The 19,823-nt window shown below is 38.1% G+C and overlaps 1 protein-coding gene across 1 annotated transcript; it reads right to left on the bottom strand.

Moving 5' to 3' along the window:
* Positions 1–18,410: 18,410 nt before the first annotated feature.
* On the bottom strand, positions 18,411–18,830 carry LOC147497238 (uncharacterized). Its single transcript, XM_086562816.1, has one exon. The coding sequence runs from the start codon at positions 18,828–18,830 to the stop codon at positions 18,411–18,413; it is 420 nt and encodes a 139-aa protein (XP_086418942.1).
* Positions 18,831–19,823: the final 993 nt, after the last annotated feature.

Here is a 19,823-nt window from a genome sequence, read left to right as displayed (position 1 = left end):
AAAACCGAAATGACAAGAATAATCACTATTTTATTTATCTAATGAATGATATTCATGATTCAAGAAATTAATCTAAAACAAGAAAATGAAATTCTAAAACTAAGTTCTAAAACTCATTAATGGAGGCTAACTAATCTAATTCTAATCTAGGTCTAACTATCTACCATTAACAAAGAGCTAAGCTTTTGTTTTATACTTTCAGATCCAAAATCGTGCATGGGCTTGGAGCCATGTTTTGGGCGAAGAATCGGGCCCAAAACCAATTTCTTTAGTTCAAAATGGGCTCTTGGTGCCGAGTTGGTTTTGGCCGGATGTTTAGATCCACTTCTGCTCCTCTGATTGGGTCAAGGCTTGGACCATTGGAAAGCTCTTTCCGAGCCGGTGTAGTTTACCCAATTATGTGAATAATAAGTAAGAGTTAATACTGATTACGTGTTTTTATGCATTTCAGGCTTCAAAGTCCATTATGTGCAGAAATGTGCCACTTTAGCTAGATAAATGAGCAATGGTTGGTTGCTAAGGAGTTATGTGATTAAAGGCCAAGATTGAAGAAGACAAAGCCTTTCTAAAGCCCGGTCAAAGCTGAAAAGTCAAAGTCAACGTGGGCAGAAACAACACACAAAGTCAGCAGAACTTCCGAAGACCATATCTTTGGACTCAGACCTCGGAATTGGGCCTACCTTATGTCAAAACGACCGGCTCGGAAAGAGATTTCCAATGGTCTAAACCTTGACCCAATCAGAGGAGTAGAAGAGGACGAAACATCTGTCGAAGCCAACTGCAGCTGTAGAGCCCATTTTGGACTAAAGAAATTGGGTTTTGGGCCTGATTCTCTGGCCCAAAACATGGCTTCAAGCCCATGCACGATTTTTGGATCTGAAAGTATAAAAACAAAAGCTTAGCTCTTTGTTAATGGTAGATAGTTAGACCTAGATTAGAATTAGATTAGTTAGCCTCCATTAATGAGTTTAAGAACTTAGTTTTAGAATTTCATTTTCTTGTTTTAGATTAATTTCTTGAATCATTGAATATCATTCATTAGATAAATAAAATAGTGATTATTCTTGTCATTCGGTTTTGTTATTTCAATCTATTAGATCTAGTTTTCATTCTTGTTGATTATCATGTCATAGTTGTGAATTAGATTTTAATTATTGTTTAATTTAGATTAGTAAATTCGAATCTTGATATTATGTTTATTTTAGATTCATATGGAAATGATGGCGGAATGATTCTCGGCTAAACTCCGTTAGAGGGTTGAAAACTGCCTTGATTCGATTATCGTAGAATTCGTCGTAATTTCTATTCCCTCTAGAAACGATTAATTAAGCCGTGAGAATGGGTTTAATCGTTCACATGCTAGTTATGAATTGGTAGAAATGTCATGTGTATTAGGGATTAGGAAGAACCAATTGTTCTGCATAGCGTTCAATTCGGATTCTGACGATTAAATAGTGAGTGAAAAGTTGAGTTAAGGTGGAATCAATCCCCTAATTCCTTATTATAGAATCAACGTAGTATTTTAAAATAGTTGAATCAATTATAGTTTGTATCTTGTGGGTAGTTGCATAAGTATATAATTCCCCCTCGTAAAACTCCCATTAGACTTAAAGGCGATCAATTAGATATGAAATCATTCCATGCTAGAGAACTAGGAGTGGAACAATTTGTTACTCCACTCTATTTTCGATAAATTGAGAGTAGAAACTTTAAACAAATATAGACAAATAAAAATAGTTTTAGTTTACTTACGTTTTGAGAATTATCGTTCATTCTAAGGTAAACTCTATCATTTTTATGTTTATCAATCACCCATACATATCCTAAGAGAATTTAGGCCATTTTTGGATCAATATAGCCAAATAAATGTTAAAACCTAGAAATATAGTTTTCCACTAGTTACCCCTCTTGAGCCTTCACCATTTTTCTAAAAAAGCTTTTTATTATTCAAAAACAATTCCTAACCCGTTATAACACACAATAAAAAGCACCCAATTGGCGAGTTGAGAACTGGATGGATATCGAGAAAAGAGAAGAGAAGACCTTGTACAAAAAATGAATAGTTATTTTCTTTGAAAAGAAAAGAAAAGACCCATCCAAAACCAAAACTCCAAAAAATCAAAGGTGTCAAAAATCGAATCTCCTAAAGGTTCAAAATCAAAAGGAGGCGATATCAGAAATAAAAACAAAAAGAAACAAAATCAAAAAGAAACAAAGTAAGATTAGAACTCCCAAAGTTCAAAATCATATGGAGTCACAAAGCCAAAGGCTAAAAGAATGTATCCAATTTGGAGCAAAGAACAAAGCGAGATTCTTCTCTGGTTTACAAGTAACTTGAAGACCTAGTTTCTTAACTTATCATATTTTGTTTTCCTTCCTTTTTCCTTCTAAACCATCACCCTAGCTTTGTAACTCCTATCTCAATTAGGAATAGAATGGTATCATAGTAAGTGGCAAAGCGTGATCAATCGACCCCGGTTTCTTTGGGCGTCATTAGAGTATGCAAGGAATATAAGTGCCGTTGCACTTGAGTGAACAAATCTTGAATGAATCTATCAAAGAGTTGTGATTGCATCACACCCCTGTGAGAACCCACCTTAAGGACGCTCTCCAAAGTTTTAGAAACAACTCGCTTTTGCATTTCATTTGCTCATGTTTAGCACATTTATCTTTAGATGATTAAATTACTATACATATGTAATTCTAAGTTCAAAGGAGTTTGTCTTTATTACCCATAAAATGAGATGTATGGACTTTTGAGAATAAATAAAGGAAATAATACACTTTGTTCTAAATAGAAGAAGTTTGTGAGTACCTTCATTTGAAAACTCTCCACGAGGCTTAAAGCTCGTCACTAGGGAATTCCTAGTGGTTTAAAGGCCTTGTTGCATATGGTCAATCTTGATCATACTCTGCGAAATGAGATTAGTATAATTGATAAGAGCCCAAAACTGTAGTTTTAACTCCTTAACAATATTGCTTTTAGACCAATTATGTGATTAATAAGTAAGAGTTAGTACTATTATCGTGTTTTTGTGTATTTCATGCATTGGAGTCGAATATGTGAAGAAAGGCGTCCCTTTTGCAAGATAAAAGGTTGGTTGCTAAGAAGTTCTATGATTAAAGGCCAAGATTCAAGGAGAAAAAACCTTTTTAAATCCCGGTCAAAGCTGAAAAATCAAAGTCAACGCGGGCAGGAATAGCGAATAAAAGTCAACAGACTTCCGAAGGCCGTATCTTTGGACTCAGACCTCGGAATTGAGCCTACCATATGTCAAAACGACCGTCTTGGAAAGAGATTTCTAATGGTACAAGCCTTGACTCAGTCAGAGGAGCAGAAGTAGACAAAAAAGGCTATTGAAGTCATTTCCAACTGAAAATCCCTTTGTGGACTAAAGTAATGAGGTTTTGGGCTCAATTTTCCGATGAAAAACAAGGCTCCTAAGCCCTTTCACAAAATTGTGGATCTAGCCTCTCCTATATAAAGAGGACTAAGACTTAGTTTTTAAGTTACTTAGTTAATTATCAAGAACTTAGTTATATTCAAGAAATTAGTTTTAGAATAAAATACTTAGTTTATATTTCAAGTTACTTAGTTTCTAATTCAATACTTAGTTAGCTTTAGTTTATTTTAAATTTATAATTAGTTATTCATACTCTTAGTTCTAAATTAGTTTTAATCCAGCTTTAATTCACTTTGAATTATTAGACTATTGTTCAATTTGATTAATAAAGTTTAATTACTTATTAAATAATGTCTTGTTCTTATTGTTCTTGTTCTAGAAATGATAGTTTAATGACTTCGAGGCTAAACCTCCATTAGAGGGGTTTGAGGAAGCCTTGATGAAAACTTGATTATATTAGCGTAGAAATGGTTATAATAATATATTCCATTCTAGAAAGTAATTAGTTCTCCATGAGAATGGGTTTTATTGCTTCACATGCTGATTGTTAGTTGGTAGAGATTACCATAAATAATTAGGGATTAGAAAGACCCAATTGTTATCTTGAAAACATTGCAATTGGATTCACGACAATTCTATATTAGTTTATTAATTGAATCAAGGTGGAATCAAATTCCCCTAATTCCTTCTCATATTGCCATCTTAGTATTGAATTTCCATAATTTCATTTATCACATCTTGATTAGTTAATTCACCATCGTAGTTAAATTCAAATCTATTACTCTCACGATTTTTGTTAGAATACATAAACTAGGAAGTGTTCATATCTAAACGAGCTAGGAGTGGAAGCGAATTCTCTACTCTAATTATATTGAGCGATACTTGAGAGTAGATAACTTTGATATTAAGCCGCGAAATAGTTTTAGTTTTACTTATATTTGAGTTTAATTACTTATTAAGTAGGTAAAACTATCGTTTTCTGAGTTATCAAATGGCGTTCTTTGCCATCTTAGTTAGCGTTTAGTTTCATTTCCTTTAGTAGTGTTAATCCTACCAAAATCCAATTAAACCCGCCTACCCTTGTTTGGTTCTAAGCTGTGTTTGTCTAGCTCGAAACTAATTTTTTTTGGGAATACATTGAAGCCCCGCCCTTCTTAACCAAATTTTGGCGCCACGCAGCTAAAGTGCCTGGATATTGTCTAAAAGGCAAGGCGCACCCCCATACTTGTTAGGCAAATTTGAAGCGCACCTCGCGCTAAAGTGCCTGTACTTCGAGTCAGGCAAGAGCAAGAGCCGCGTCCTTGAAAGGCAAAATTGGAGCGTGCCACCCTTCCTACGAGCGACCCGATTTTCCGCATTAGTACAAACTTCCATTTCTTCAAGTTATTTAGTGTTTCTAACTTGTTAAAGACACTGAGCTCGCGTATACAAGATGCTATTTATAAGCGAAGCAAGGAGGCATTCATGTACTTCTTCTTCCACTCCTCACATCTCTTGTTAGAGGATTTATTCTAGCATATTAGGGTTGTTTTGGTTTTTGTCGTGTTTCTTTAATATTGGACTTAGCCTTGCATGAGATTAAGGTCGGTAGAAAAAATGACTAACGTAATCTACCATGAACGTCCAACACACACACTATCTAGTATACCACATACTACACCTAAAATAATGGCTGAAGAAAGAGAGACTCCTTTCTCTGACTTTTACAAAGCCCTGAATGATAGCCAGAAATCTTGCATCATTCTTGCAGACCCAGTGGGGGATTTCCGAATCCCCCCGAATATATTTAATTTGTTACCAGTTTTTCTTTGGTTAGACCATGAAAAACCTTATTAGCATATGCGTATGATTGAACAAGTTCTTACCACATTCTATCATCCTATGGTAGGTGCAAAACAAATTAAACTGAGGGTGTTTCCTTTCACCCTAACCGATAAGGCGGCGTCTTGGTTAATTGCCCAAACACCTAATTTTGTGGACTCATGGGCCAAACTTGTTTAATTATTTATGGAACATTTTTACCCACCACTGAAGACAGATGAAATGCTTTCCAAGATTCATTTTTTATTCCAGAATCCTCATGAATCCTTTTTAGAGGCCTGGAATTGGTTCACTGATCTTCTTATAGAGTATCCACATCATAACCTTGCGAAAAGACCGCGTTAGTTCATGCCTTTTTCAAGGGACTTTTACACCACCATAAAGAGGTCCTTGATATAATGAATGGGAGAAGTTTCCTCAGTAAAGGAGCCTCAGAAGCTTATAGGTTTTTAGAAGATCAAACAAAGCGAAATAATAATTGGGGGGGCGGGGGTAGTGGCGATATCCCCTACTCCTCTAGTTCTTCTTCAATAGTTAAGACTACCAAGATGTTTGAGGTTAAATCCGATCCACGGGCTTAAAACTCTAATTGAATCCTTCACTAAAAGGTAGAAGCTATTTCATTCAACAAAACCTACCCCTGTCATGAATGTAAACTCTATTCCCTGTAATTTCTATTTCAATCCTGGCAAGATCCCTAATCTATTGTCCTCTAGTCTTTTTTTGGCCATCTTTCTATTGAGGTAAATATTTTTAAAATGATGAAACAGTTACAAGATTCATCTATAGATGGGGAGGTTAGCATGATCGAGAGCTTAGCTCAAGACTATTTTAATAACATGTTTCGAAAAACCAGGATGCATAAATTCCTTTCCTTTGGAAGTTCAGATTTTGCCCGATGACTCCTACTTAGAGGAAGTCAACTCCATTTTCGAGTCTACTCCTATCGTAGACCCTTACATTTGCTCCATCTACTTGAGTTTGAAGACCTGCTATCTAAACAAGTCTTCACTACTCAAGATGAGGATCGTCGAAGCCTTTATTGACATACCTCCCACTCTTGTCTTTAAACCTCTTCCTTTTTGAGTTGAAGTATATTCAACTTGATCCGGATGGTAGTCATCCGGTGATTATATCTTTTAGTTATCTGGCTGATGAAGAGGCCGCGTTTGATTAGGGTGATTTGGGAACATCGCTACGTGATTGGTTGGTCCCTAGACAACATTAAGGGGATTGACCCTAATGTTTTGCCATCGTATCCATGTGGAGGATAATGCAAAGACTTCTCGTGAACCTCATCGCTTGCGAACCCTGCCATGAAAGGGGTGGTCGGGGAAGAAGTCTTCTGATTACTTTCGATGGGGTATCATATATCCCATTTCCGATAGCAAATGGGTAAGTCCCATTCATGTAGTTCATAAAAATCGGGGTTTTACCATGGTGCGTAATGCTAATGTTGATTATGTTTCCACCGCGAGTCCCTATAAAATGGAGGATCTGTATTGATTCTGACGCGTTTAAATGCCATGACACGAAAGGATCATTTTCTTTTACCCTTTTTCGATCAGATGCTCGAACATCTAGATGGTCATGCTTATTATTGTTTTTTAGATGGCTACTCGGCTATTTTCAAATTATTATCGATATTGATGACCAAGAAAATACTACCTTCACATATCCTTTTTGGAACATATGCCTATAAACGAATGCCTTTTGGCCTTTGTAATGCTCTTGGTACCTTCTAGTGATGTATGCTTCATATATTTAGTGACATGGTAGAGTGCTTCATGAAAGTTTTCATGAATGATTTTTTCTATCTATGGAAACTCTTTCACTAATCGGGTACATCTAACCCGTCTAAGGTTTTGACACGGTGTGAAGAGAAGAGTCTGGTTTTAAATTGGGAAAAATGTCATTTCATGGTAAAAAAAAGGAATAGTGCTAGGTCACATTGTATCTAGTGATGGCATCGAAGTATATAAGGCCAAACTAGATAAGATAAGCGTCCCTACCTATATTACGGACTTTGTCCATGACATTAGAGCCTTTCTAGGGCATCTGCGAGGTTTTATAGGCGCTTCATCAAGGATTTTTCAAAATAGCTAGGCATTTAACTAATTTGCTTTTAAAGGATGCCATTTTTGGTTTCAATTATAACTGTAAACAGGCTTTTGAAACTTTAAAAGTTGCTTTAACATCTGCACCCATTATACAGCCTCCCGATTAGTCTAAACCTTTCAAACTCATATGATGCTAGTGATTATGTCGTTGGTGCTGTGTTAGGACATAAACTAGATAATAAGTCCACCGTTATTTATTATGCTAGTAAAACTTTAAACGATACTCAAAGGAATTATACAACTATGGAAAAAAAAACTTAGTTGTCGTTTATGCTTTAGATAAGTTTCGTCCTTATTTGGTTGGTACTAAGACTTTAGTTTACATGGACCATGCATCCCTTAGGTACCTTCTCGCAAAGAAGGATGCTAAACAGAGATTGATCCGATGGATTCTTCTCCTGCAAGAGTTCACCTTAGAAATTAAGGATAAACAAGGGGTCAAAAAATATAGTTGCCGACCACTTATCTAGACTAACAAATGGCGATGATAGCGATTAAAATAATACGACTCATTTCTGATGAGCATCGTATGCTATTTTTTACGCAACATGGTGGTATCTTTGACATTGTGAATTATTTAGCTTATGATATTATTCCTGATGTTTGGTCAAGAAATGAACGTAAGAAGTTCTTGGCCAGAGTTAAGTTAGACTACTGGGATGAGCCCTACCTTTTTAAGTATTGTGTGGATCAGATTATTCGTCGTTGTATTCCCCAGTGGGAATATAACGAGGTTCTATCGTTCTGCCATGACAAAGAGTGTGGTGGGCATTTTAGTAGTATGAAAATAGCTACTAAAATTCTTCAATGTGGATTTTATTGGCCTACCCTTTTTAAAGATGCCCAAGTGCATTGCAAGACGTGTGTTCGTTGCCAACAACTGGGGCGAATCACAAAATGTAATATGATGCCTCTAAATCCCATCTAGTAGTAGAATTTTTTGATGTATGGGGCATTGATTTCATGGGTCCTTTTCCTGTTTCCCATGGTTTCATTTATATTCTAGTTTCCGTGGACTACATGTCTAAATGGATAGAGGCCATGGCTTGCCGTAGCAATGACCATAAGATAGTGGTGTTTTTTTTGTTAAGGAATACATTTTCTGTCGGTTTGGCCTTCCTAAAGCCATCATTAGTGATGGAGGAACACATTTTTGCAACAGAGTTGTTGCGTCCCTAGTTAAAAAGTATGGAGTTACCCATAAGGTGGCAACTCCTTATCATCCACAAACTAGTGGCCAGGTAGAAGTCTCTAATAGAGAAATAAAAAAAATATTAGAAACAACTGTAAATCCTGATAGGAAAAATTAGTCTAAGCGTCTAACTGATGCCTTATGGGCGTATAGGACTACTTTTAAAACTCCTATAAGCATGTCTCCCTTTAGACTTGTATTTGGAAAACCTTATCACTTGCCCGTTGAACTGGAGCACCATGCTATGTGGGCTATAAAAAGCCTTAACTTCAATTTTGATGAGGCGGGTGTCAAGAGCAAATTGCAATTAAATGAGCTTAAGGAAATCCGTATCGATTCTTATGATCTCGCAAAGGATTATAAAGCTAACATGAAACGTGTTCATGATAAACAAATCTTGCACAAAGAGTTTGTGATTGGTCAAAAGGTCTTGCTTTACAACTCCCGTCTGCATATTTTCCCAGGTAAATTAAAAGCCCGTTGGTCTGGTCCTTTTTTGGTTACTGAAGTCACCCCTTACAGGGAAATTACCTTGGTAAATCCCAAGGACAACACTACCTTTCAAGTCAATGGCCAACGGTTAAAATATTTTCACGAGTTAATATCCCATGATGTGGAGGAAGTCTTTTTACAGGACCCTGTCTATGAGGACTGACTTTTGTTGCTTGGTGTACTTCCTTTCACTTCCATATATTGGTAAGTGCACCATTCAGATAACCGGGCCCTCCTTATAGAGTGTGTGGCTGTAAGTACCGGATCCTAAGTCCACATTTAACGTAATTCACTCTTTTCACTCTCGCATGTTTTCTCGGTTTTTAAGTCATGTTTATCTATGGAGTGATTTACGTCCTTATTGCTTATTGTTTTCCTTTATATTAAATCTTATTCATAAAAAGTAAAAAAAAAATATATTAAAACCATTAAAATAGTAATCTAGGAAGTCTCGGGAATCTGACTTTAAAAGACCCACAGTTAAAATTCTGTTCTATAAAATTTGTTTGGGGGTGAGGTGTTGGTCTTTCCATCCTTGGTTGGTCAACTTTACATTTTTTGTTGCTTATGCCATTTAATCGTATTTTAATTGGGGTGACATTATCTGTAAATTTAGATTTCATTTGTTCATATAACTTATATCATGCACGCAATCCAAGGCATTTTCTATCTTTTTATATGTCAACCACGGTTAGAATAGAGTGTTTTATGGATCATTTGATTGGAAATTCTCTGCTGATCGTTTTTATAGTTCATTCGAAAAAAACAGACCGTTAACGAATCGAGAATTTCAGTTTGAAGTTTGCGCGCGTAGGGACAAAATGGACATTTTCCGAAATTGTTTGGGCTTGGGACCAAGTCCATAGTAAAACCCAAAAACGCATTGCGTTCTTCATATTCCTCACGCCATCAGCCTCCATTAAACCATCGAACCAAAAAAAAAAAAACGAAAAAAAAAAAAAAGAAAAGAAAAGAAAACCACCACCGATTTTTTCCCACTCCAATCAAATTACCCACTCCAAATTCAACCCTTACACCAATTCATCTCCATCAACCTCCATTAAACCGCCCAAAACATAAACATAAACCCAGTTTTTCTACAAAAATCGCACCAATCAAACCCAACCAACCACTCAAAACAAATTTTGATTTCTTTGTTAAATACCTCTCCTCCACCTTACCCTAAGCCATTTTCGAAATCAAAAACAAAAAAATGGCCCAAAAACGCAAAATCCTCCCGGAGCAAGTTTTCAGATTAGACCATTTTGCACCGTTTTATAATGACGAGATGAAACATAGGAATTGGCAAAAGTTGTGGTATATGGAGAATGATTTTTACCATTCAAATTGAGGGTAGTAAAATTTTTGTGAAGGTGAATGGTGCGAAGAAAGAAGTGAGTGCTTCAATGTTGACTCATGTTCTAGCCATTGAGCCAAACCGCCACCTTGCAGCCACCGTGCAAGAATCCCAGTATGGGGGGTGGGGGGTGGTGGTGTAGAGGCGTTGATGAGAGAGTCTGCGTTGGAAGGACAGTACAATGTGAAATCGCATTGTGTCCGACAGTCGTCTCTGAGAACCAACCAGCTGGCTGTAGCTCAGTGGGTTGGTAAAAATATCATTGAGAAAGAGAAGTTTAGTGACATCAGTCTGAACTATCTGCACATACTCTGGGTATTACAACAAAAGAGGTATGATTTTTGTATCATCGACTTCTTGTTAACTATGATTAGAGGAGTTGGAGTAAGTACCGCACCCTTTCCTATTTTGATCACTAAGATTATGTTGTCCTTTGGTGAGAAACCGGCGAAGGCATATTATGTTAAAGTTGCATGCAAATGCAATTGCTTATCTGGAATGTATCCGGAAGAAGTGGAGATTGCACGGAGATAAGGTAGTGGAAGATGTTGATTCAGATGATGAGGAGGAGGACATGACATGTTTTCATGTCAATGCCTTGGAGAGGTGTAATTCTGATATAGAACACATGGCATTGATTTACGTGGCCAGCGTTCTATTAACACCATTTGTGGAGGCGTCCGGACTAGGCGACTACCATGCATCGAGAATTATGAGGAGCTCAAGACTACCATGGAGACCCTAGTCCAAGTGATAAGAACCGCGAGGAATCCATGAACACATATCTAGAGAGTTAGCGGAAGTTCCAAGTGGAAGAGCTCTGACGCTTGCCACCCTATCGAGTTTTACTTCGACGAGTCCGGAGAGGCATGGCGTCATCGATCTTGGGACTAATGACTTCGGAACCATCTTCATCTCGTGGCTCATAGTCTAGTTGTTTGGTGTTTAGGAAATTTCCTTGTTTTAAGTAGAATTTTATTTCGAGTTGTTTAGTTTATTAGTTAGATTTGAATTATGTAATCATTTTGGACTATTTGATTGTTAGTTGAATTTTTAATTTAATTTGGTTTTGTCCAAGCATCGCGATGATTTTTCCATGAATACCACCTTCCTGGAATTGTTTGGGGGTGGTATTAGTATTTTTGCATTGCTTTTATCTTATCCACCGTTTTAGAAGTTAAATTTTGCAAACTGTCAAAATATGAGTTGTTGAGAATGTTGCCAATATTGGTGTGGCTAAGATTATATATTGTTGTGGTGATAGAATTTTATTGAATATAATTAGGAAGTTGCTATTTTAAATTCAACCAAAAAGCTATTGGTCTATATTTGGAATATGCACCTAACTTGTTTCCGTTATGGTTTTGCCTTAACAATTTTGGCAACTTGTGGATGTTGGTTTTAGAAACTAAACCTCTATAAATACTTGATTCACTCTACACTTACAACCCACACCTCTCACCTTGCTCTCTCACCTTTCACTCTCACTTTTCTCTTAGTTTTTCACTGTAGAGCACTCAAGGTATACGAAGCGCACCCCACGCCTTTCACATGCCAATTCGGAGCCTTTGTAGTGCACGGAACTTCGAACTAAAAAACAAGAAGCACCCCCTCGCGCCCTTCCAAGGCAAATTCAGAGCGCACCCTGTGCTGAAGCACCCGAACCTTGAGCAAGATAGGAGCACACCCCGCGCCTTGACCTTCATAGCCACTTAAATTTCTGATTTTTGGTGAGTTTTTCCTAGTTTGTTTGTAGCACTTCTAGAGTGTATTTGTTGAAATGAACTCTCCTACACTTATACCGGAGCAATCTTTCGAAGATTTGTTCACGAGTGACACGTACGAATCTTGGTTTCTCGAAGTAATCATACAAGCAGGATGGCAGTCTCTAATGGTAAGTTCCGATGAAATTTACTCTTCTGCACTTACAACGTATTTTTATGAACATTGTAAATTCTTTTATCGGATGAATGGAGAACATATTTTCTCCATCACCATTAATGACGAAACAATGGACATAACCAAGTTCTTGTTGGCTTTTGTTGTTGAGCTTCCTATGCCTGCTGAGATTCAAGACTCATGGGGCTATATAGTAGATAATTTCTCTGCCTACAACTATGAGCTTTTGCATGAGAGTTATGGGGTTGGAATTTTCCGTGTAGTAAGGGTGGAATTTGAGCCGAGGGCTCGGAGCTCGGCTTGGGCTTGGCTCGTTTAAGCTCGGCTTGAGCTCGCTCGTTTACTATATGAGCCGAGCTCGAGCTCAAATAAAAGCTCGTGTAACAAATGAGTTTGATGAAGCTCGGCTCGTTTAGTTCAAATAACATATTTATAGTGTAAAATAACCGAGGGCTCGGAGCTCGGCTTGGGCTTGGCTCGTTTAAGCTCGGCTCGAGCTCACTCGTTTAACTATATGAGCCGAGGTCGAGCTCAATTTAAAGCTCGTGTAATTAGTGAGCCGAGCTTGAGCATGGTAAAGCTCGGCTTGTTTAGCTCGAATTCCACCCTTACGTGTAGAGGACCAAGGGACATATAACGTATCCCTTGGTAGCTTGTCCCTAAACGTGGGTACGGTGATGTTCTTTATCATGCTAAACATATTAGGAGAGTGGCATTTTTCTTTTGTGAATGACGACACTTGCGACGTTTTCCTTGCTCTAGCTGAGGGACGTCTGCTATATGACATTCCCAAGACATTAATGTCTAGTTTAGCACGAGCTCAGAGTATGAGGCATAAGTATCTTCTTATGTCTATTTTAGTTTGTCGTATCATGCTATGTTTCTTTCCCGCTTTTTGTGCCCGTTTCAAGGATTGGGTTAGGGTCGACATTGTGCGACCCACCAACTTTATTATTTGTTCTTTCTGTGCTATGACTTGGCCGGGGTAGAGGCTACAACCTCATTGGGTTGCCCCCTACACCTCGTCCGACCAAGTGGTGCTTAACATGTTAGTGATCATAGATGATAAATGGCATGATGCGTGGCAAATCATCATGGCGTGGCAGGATGCAAAGGAACCTCATTTCTTTATAGAAGAGGTTGATGATGCCTAAATGCTGGATAAGAGGTAATTTTTATTTTTGTTCGGTCATGTCTGCTTATGTCCCAAGCAATTAACTTCTTTGTTACCCCATAACGAGTGGAACTCATATAGAGTTGCGTCTGTTTTTATTTATTTATATTTGTATGTTTTAATTTTGTTTTGCAAATGTTCCAAAATTTCACGCATTTCCATGGTATTTTTCTACCCTTCTTATGTCTATACTTTGAGGACAAAACATGCTTTTTTGGAAGGCATAGAAACACGCGTAATTTAAGGCATCTATTAGGATATAGATATGTACAATAAGTACTTGTTTTCTAGTAAAAAAAAATCAAAAATTTAAAAAAATAAATAAAAAGTTTATGCTATGCACTTAGGAATATTGGTGTTGTTTCTTTCTCTATGCTCTTAATAATCTAGAAGTTTCATGTTAGCTTTTTCATTAGAATAATTTTTAGAAACTTAGGTTAATATGTAGGTAATAATCTTTGCATCTTTCTATAAATATATTGCATGAGTATCTATGTTTGTATTGGCAGTAAATTTCTGAAATCTAGGCTAGTATACTTATTCTACAAATCCTGTGAGAATATAGCCTAAAGCCTTATATGAGTGAAATATTTGAGAAATGACACAAGAGAGAAGTAAATTCCGGATAGAGAAATCACACGTCCACTTGCTTGATCACTATGCCATACACTAAGCGAGAATTTAGGCCCTCTTTGGATCGATATAGCCAGAAATTCAAACCTTATGAAATTATTTTCTGCTAGTTGCCCCTTTGAGCCTTTCTTTAGCATTTCATAAACCGCAAATCCTTTATCTTTTTACAAAACAAAATAAAAATAAAAATCAGCCTACCCATTCTTTGAATGAGTCTGAGAATAGAGATGAAATGAAGAATAGAAAAGAGAAATACCTTTGAAACCAAGAATTTGTTAGTTGCTTCAAATAAGAAAAGAAAGTTTCCATCCAAATAAAAGAAAAAAAAATTAAATAAAAAGTTAGAGCTCCAAAAAAACAGAATCAAATGAGTTAAAAGCCAAAAGAAAAAGAAAAAAAAATGGTTAAGGATGGAAACAAAGTGTAGAAGCAAAGTAAAGAACAAGATTTTCTCTAGTTACATAATATGAAGACTCTATTATCTCAGACTGGTTCTTTTTGAATATCCATTTTCTTCATTCTTAAACCATCACCTAATCCCCGCAACACCTAATAAGGACTTTTAGCTTAATTAGGAATAGGTTAGTGTGATAGTAAGTGGCAGATGTGTTTGGTCGACTTGGGTTTCCTTGGTGTCATTGAGATTGTAAGGTAAAGTGTGCCTACTGCACACTGGAGTAGCAAAACTTGAGTGGAAAAATCAGAGTGTTTTTGTCTTGACATTTATGTGAAGACCTATTTAACGATGTTATTCCAAAGTTTCAGAAACGGACCTGTTAGTGCATTTCATAGCATTGCTCATTGTATATATGTTTATTTGTAGATGATTGATTATTATGCATATATTAGCTTAGGTTTTAACTTGATTATTCTGTATTCATTGCTAGTGAGATGTATATATATATATGAGAATAAGTAAGGAAACAATAGTTTTATTTTTTAGTTGTTGTAGTATAGATGAAGTTTGTGAGTACCTTCACTAGAAAACTCTCATGAGGCTATAACTCATCCACTAGGGAATTCCTAGTGGTTTAAGGCCTTGTTGCATATGGTTAATGCAATCACACTCGGCAAAACGAGATTAGTTAGAACTCCATTTTTGGTCACTTATTCTAATTTCTCATATTTGCTTGAGGACAAGCAAAATGCTGGTTGGGGGTGGTTTGATAAGGGCCCAAATCTGTAGTTTTAACCTTTTTTTTTTAGCTAAAAGGCAATTGATTAACTTAAAAGAATAAAGGTTACAAGAAGAAAAAATAAGAACATTCTGACATGACTCGACTAAGAAGGATAAAACAACCATGTACCCTTCTCAATACAACAGTGCTTAGTGAGTAAATCTAAAGTATGTAGTATTGTGGTTCTCAAGATGTCTCACGAATGGAGGTCGAGTCTGCTACCATACACTTTGCCCTTTAGTTAGCCTGCTCCATGTCTAGCCACGACAATCTGCTCCCAAATTAGTTTCCTCAGTTGAGGGTGATATTAATCCATGTTGCTTGGCGCTTGTAATAGCTGCCATCGTGCCCTGACTTTCCGGTGCATATTACCTTGTTGGAAAGCTTGGACTATCGCGAAGAGTCCGATTCCACCCATATATGCCTCCATCCCATTTTATAGCTTTTGTGACTCTTTCCACAATCGCGTATGTCTCCCATATGTGTAGTTGGTAGAAACTCCTAATCCCCAGCTGCAGCCCCCAAGGAAAGCCCCATTATGATCTCTATAAACAAAGACACCCACCTTGAGATACCTGGATTACCCCTAGAACTTCCATCTGCATTCATCTTTAATATTCCAAAGGGGAAGATTCCAAAGAATATTCAAGATTTTTGGAGATTTTTGAAGTTTGTGGCTGAGTTTGAATGCTCGAAGTACCTTCGGATCTCTCATCGAAGTTCTTCATGTGTCCCGGGGACTTATGATAAGCCACTTACTTGTGCCGCCTTCTGAACCAAGAAGCAAATTTCTCTGAAGTTGGAACTCTTTGCTATCATACATTACCTTGTTCGATTCTTCCATAGACTCACTAGGGCGGGTCGGGGAGCATGCCTTCCACATATCCGAATTAATGAGTAGTAGTGCTTACCTTGTTCTTTGAATATCGTTAAGAGATTCCATGCTCTGGGTGAGATCGAAGCACTGCCCTGCATACTGCCACACCCACTTTGCCAGTTCGCATTGGAATAGAAGGTGATCCAATGTTTCCTCTTGTTCCCTACATATGCTACATCGCGAGGCCAGCTGGAATTTTCTTCTTTTTAGCTGTTCATCTGTTCTTGCGGCACCATGAGCCAACTTCCAAGCTATTCCTTGCGTCCTTGGTAGGATATGTGCACTCCATATGAAGTTACACCATACGGGCTTGTGGGCCTTGGCTCTTATGTCCTCATCTTGCCGCCGAGGCGATGAATTGTCCATTATCGTTGATATCCATATTCTTTCATATTCTCGGGTGCTATGTGGCTGTTGAATTTCTGCCTCTTCCATGCCAATGTGATTTAGCACTTGAGCCATGTTGTTAGAAAAATGCCAAGCCTCTTCATGTATGCAATCAGCCAGAGTTGCTTGAAGCTTCATAATCTCCTTTCTGTCCTCCTGAAAGAATTCGCAGATAGGTTTCCTCAATAGCCAGTTGTCCCTCCATATGTTTATATCCTTGCCATTTCCCACTATCCATCCATGAAAAGGAGCCATTTCCGTGAGGGCCCATCGTATTCCTAGCCACACTGTTGATGACTTGTAGTTGGACCATCCCCTAACTCTGTTAGTGTACTTGCCCTTCATAAAAGATGACCAGTCACCGTCTTCTGTTAGTAGACACCAAGCTTGTTTCATGAGCATTGCAAGATTGATGTCTTGCAATCGCCTTATCCCCCCGCCTTCCTCCTCCACGGGTTTGCATGTCTTATCCCAAGATCTTGTTATTGTTTTTCTCTCGGCCGGATTGCCACTCCGGATGAAGTTTACGATGATGCTCTCGCATTCCTTCAGAACTGATTTTGGCCATCTATAAATAGCCATGTTGTGGACAGGAATACTGTTAAGCACATGTCTTGCTAGAGCCACTCGGCCCTGAAAAGATAGCATCTTTCCTGCCCACCCTGAAGCCTTTCTTCTAATTACGTCCACTAGAGGTGCAAGAGCGGCTTTAGTCACTCTTCCTCAGAATGAGGGGGACACCAAGGTATTTTTTCTCAAAGTACCTTCATTTATTCCCGTAGTCTCTCAGATTAGCATTCTCCTACTTTGAGTCATAGGGCCTAAAAAGATTTTGCATTTTCCCTTGTTTACTAACTGGCCAGAAGTGTCCTGATATCGGTTTAGAAGCTACAAAATATTCTTAATACACTTCATATTAGCATTGCAGAATAAGAAAATGTCATCCGCAAACATAAGGTGAGAAGGGCTACAGTACTTGGCATTGACCACCATATGCTGTATTTTTCCCATCTTGAACCATTTTCGATATACCTCTGCTGAGACAGTCCTCTGCAAATGCGAAGAGCATAGGAGATAGAGGGTCGCCTTGCTTTAGACCTCTTTCTGCAGAAAAAAGCCCAATAGGGCCTCCATTGAGCATGATTGACATAGAATTGCTCGCAAAAGCTCCTTTTAGCCATTGTATCCATTTCACACTAAAGCCGACCTGCTGTAACACTGCCCACAGAAAGTTCCAATCGATGGTATCGAAGGCCTATGATATATCAAGCTTGATGCCAATGCTACCTCCATATCTGGGTGTTTGCAGTTCGTTCACCATTTCTGATGCTAGCCCAATGGCTTGCTGAGAGTTCCTGTTAGCTATGAATCCATATTGTTCCTTGCTGATGCTTCTTTCTGCAATCGGACTCAACCTCTTGGCCAAAATCTTGGTAATAACTTTGAACACAAAGTTAGATAAGCATATCGGTCTATACTTATTGAGTGATTGGCATTCTTTTCTTTTCGGGATCGACTATGAAATTGGCATTGAATCCGTTGGGCAATCTAGCTTTTAGAAAGAAATATAGCAAGACGCCCTTACTAAATCATGACCCACTATGTCCCAACAATGATGAAAAGAAGTATCCACCGAAGCCATCCGGTCCGGAGAGAGTCGCCGGCTCGTGTGGAACAACTGCGCCTTGACTTCTTCTGCAGTAGGGTGCTTTGATAAATTTGCATTTTCTTCCTCCGAGATCATATTAGGCATGCTCTGTATCAGTTCCCAGTCCATCTCGTGTTCCACCCTTTTGAATTTTTCAGAGTAATGCTTGACTATGTATTTGCCAATCTCTTCCTGCGAATCCAACTTGAGACCATCCTCATTTTTCATTTATGAAATTAAGGATTTGCTCTTGTTTCTGTTAACCATAACATGAAAGAATTTTGTGCTGCGATCATTGTCATTGTCCCATTGAGTTTTTGATTTCTGTCTCCAAAACATCTGTTCTTGTTGCAGAAGAAGTTCCACCTTCTTTTCCTGTTCCACCATCATCTCAATGAATTCCTCTGGCACTGTTTCCGTTTCAAACTGGTTCTGCATGCGTTCCAGGTTCTTTGATTCCATTTCTACTTTAGAAGTAATGTTCCCAAATAATTCTTTGTTCCATTTCTTCAGAGTAGCCTTCAGTCTTTTCAGCTTCTGAGTCAGAATAAAGATTGAGTGCCCCCAAATGGGAATTTCCCAGCTTGCTTTCACAATGTCTCTGAAATTAGGATCGGTGCACCATATATTGAAAAATTTGAAAGGCATGTTTCCGGGCCTTGGAACATTGACGCCGCATCCCATAATCGGAGAGTGGTCTGAGCAGATTCTACTACCTACTTTGTAATTCCATCCCTGAAATTTAGAGCACCACTCTGCATTGCATAACATTCTATCTAGTTTCCCCATGATCTTGAATCTGCCAACTTGCTTGTTCCACCAAGTATATACGAATCCCGTGTTTGGGATCTCCATAAGCTGAGATGCACTAATACAATCTCGAAAATCATTCAAAGCTGCTGCCGTTGGCCGATTTCCTCCACATTTTTCCAAAATACTCAAATAGGCATTAAAGTCTCATAGAACAAGCCATGGCAGATTGAATGAACTTATTTGCTTTATTTCATTCCACAGATGTCTTCTCTGAACATATATGCAGTGGGCATGTACTACTGTAATTAGACATCCCTCCACCTCTACTGTGATTTGTTGAGAAGACTGCTGTAGAAGAGTGGGAGTGGATACTGTGGATTTCCAAAGAAGCCAGATGTTTGGAACACTATTTTGTCTATCATTGGAGTAAAAAGAAGCACTCATTCCCAAAGACTGGAGATAAGCCCTTGAAATATCTCCGGGATTTATCATAGGTTCAGCAATTCCAACTATGTCGGGATCCCATTTATTGATGAGCTTCGAGAGCCTGTTTTGTGTCTTGTCATTTGCAATTCCTCTAATATTCCAAAATATGCACCTCATTGAGAATATAGAAGTTTTATTGTGGGAAATGGTGAAAGACACCTTTATCAATTCTCCCTTCTTCCAGTCTGAGACCTTGATCTGGATCTGGTCGCTGGGGTTTTTGACTGTTGCAGCTGCCATTTTGGTTTACCATATTTCGAATCCTGGGAGTTTTCCTCTTGATCTTGTGAGCGGTCGCCATTTTGATCCTCCTCTGCCCATGCTACTATATCAGCCCATCTTGTAAGTATTTTGATCCAACTGTAGTTTTAACCCCTTAACAATATTTCTTTTAGACCAATT

The sequence above is a fragment of the Coptis chinensis genome, chromosome 5 (assembly GCF_015680905.1).
Source record: "Coptis chinensis isolate HL-2020 chromosome 5, ASM1568090v1, whole genome shotgun sequence".
In the NCBI taxonomy this organism is placed as follows: domain Eukaryota; kingdom Viridiplantae; phylum Streptophyta; class Magnoliopsida; order Ranunculales; family Ranunculaceae; genus Coptis; species Coptis chinensis.
Note: the sequence above shows the minus strand (reverse complement) of the source record. Positions and strands in the feature narration are given on the sequence as shown.

Bases quoted from the DNA above. Each gene is read 5' to 3' on its own strand.
- LOC147497238 (XM_086562816.1), bottom strand. From the start codon at position 18,830: ATGCCTTTCAAATTTTTCAATATATGGTGCACCGATCCTAATTTCAGA.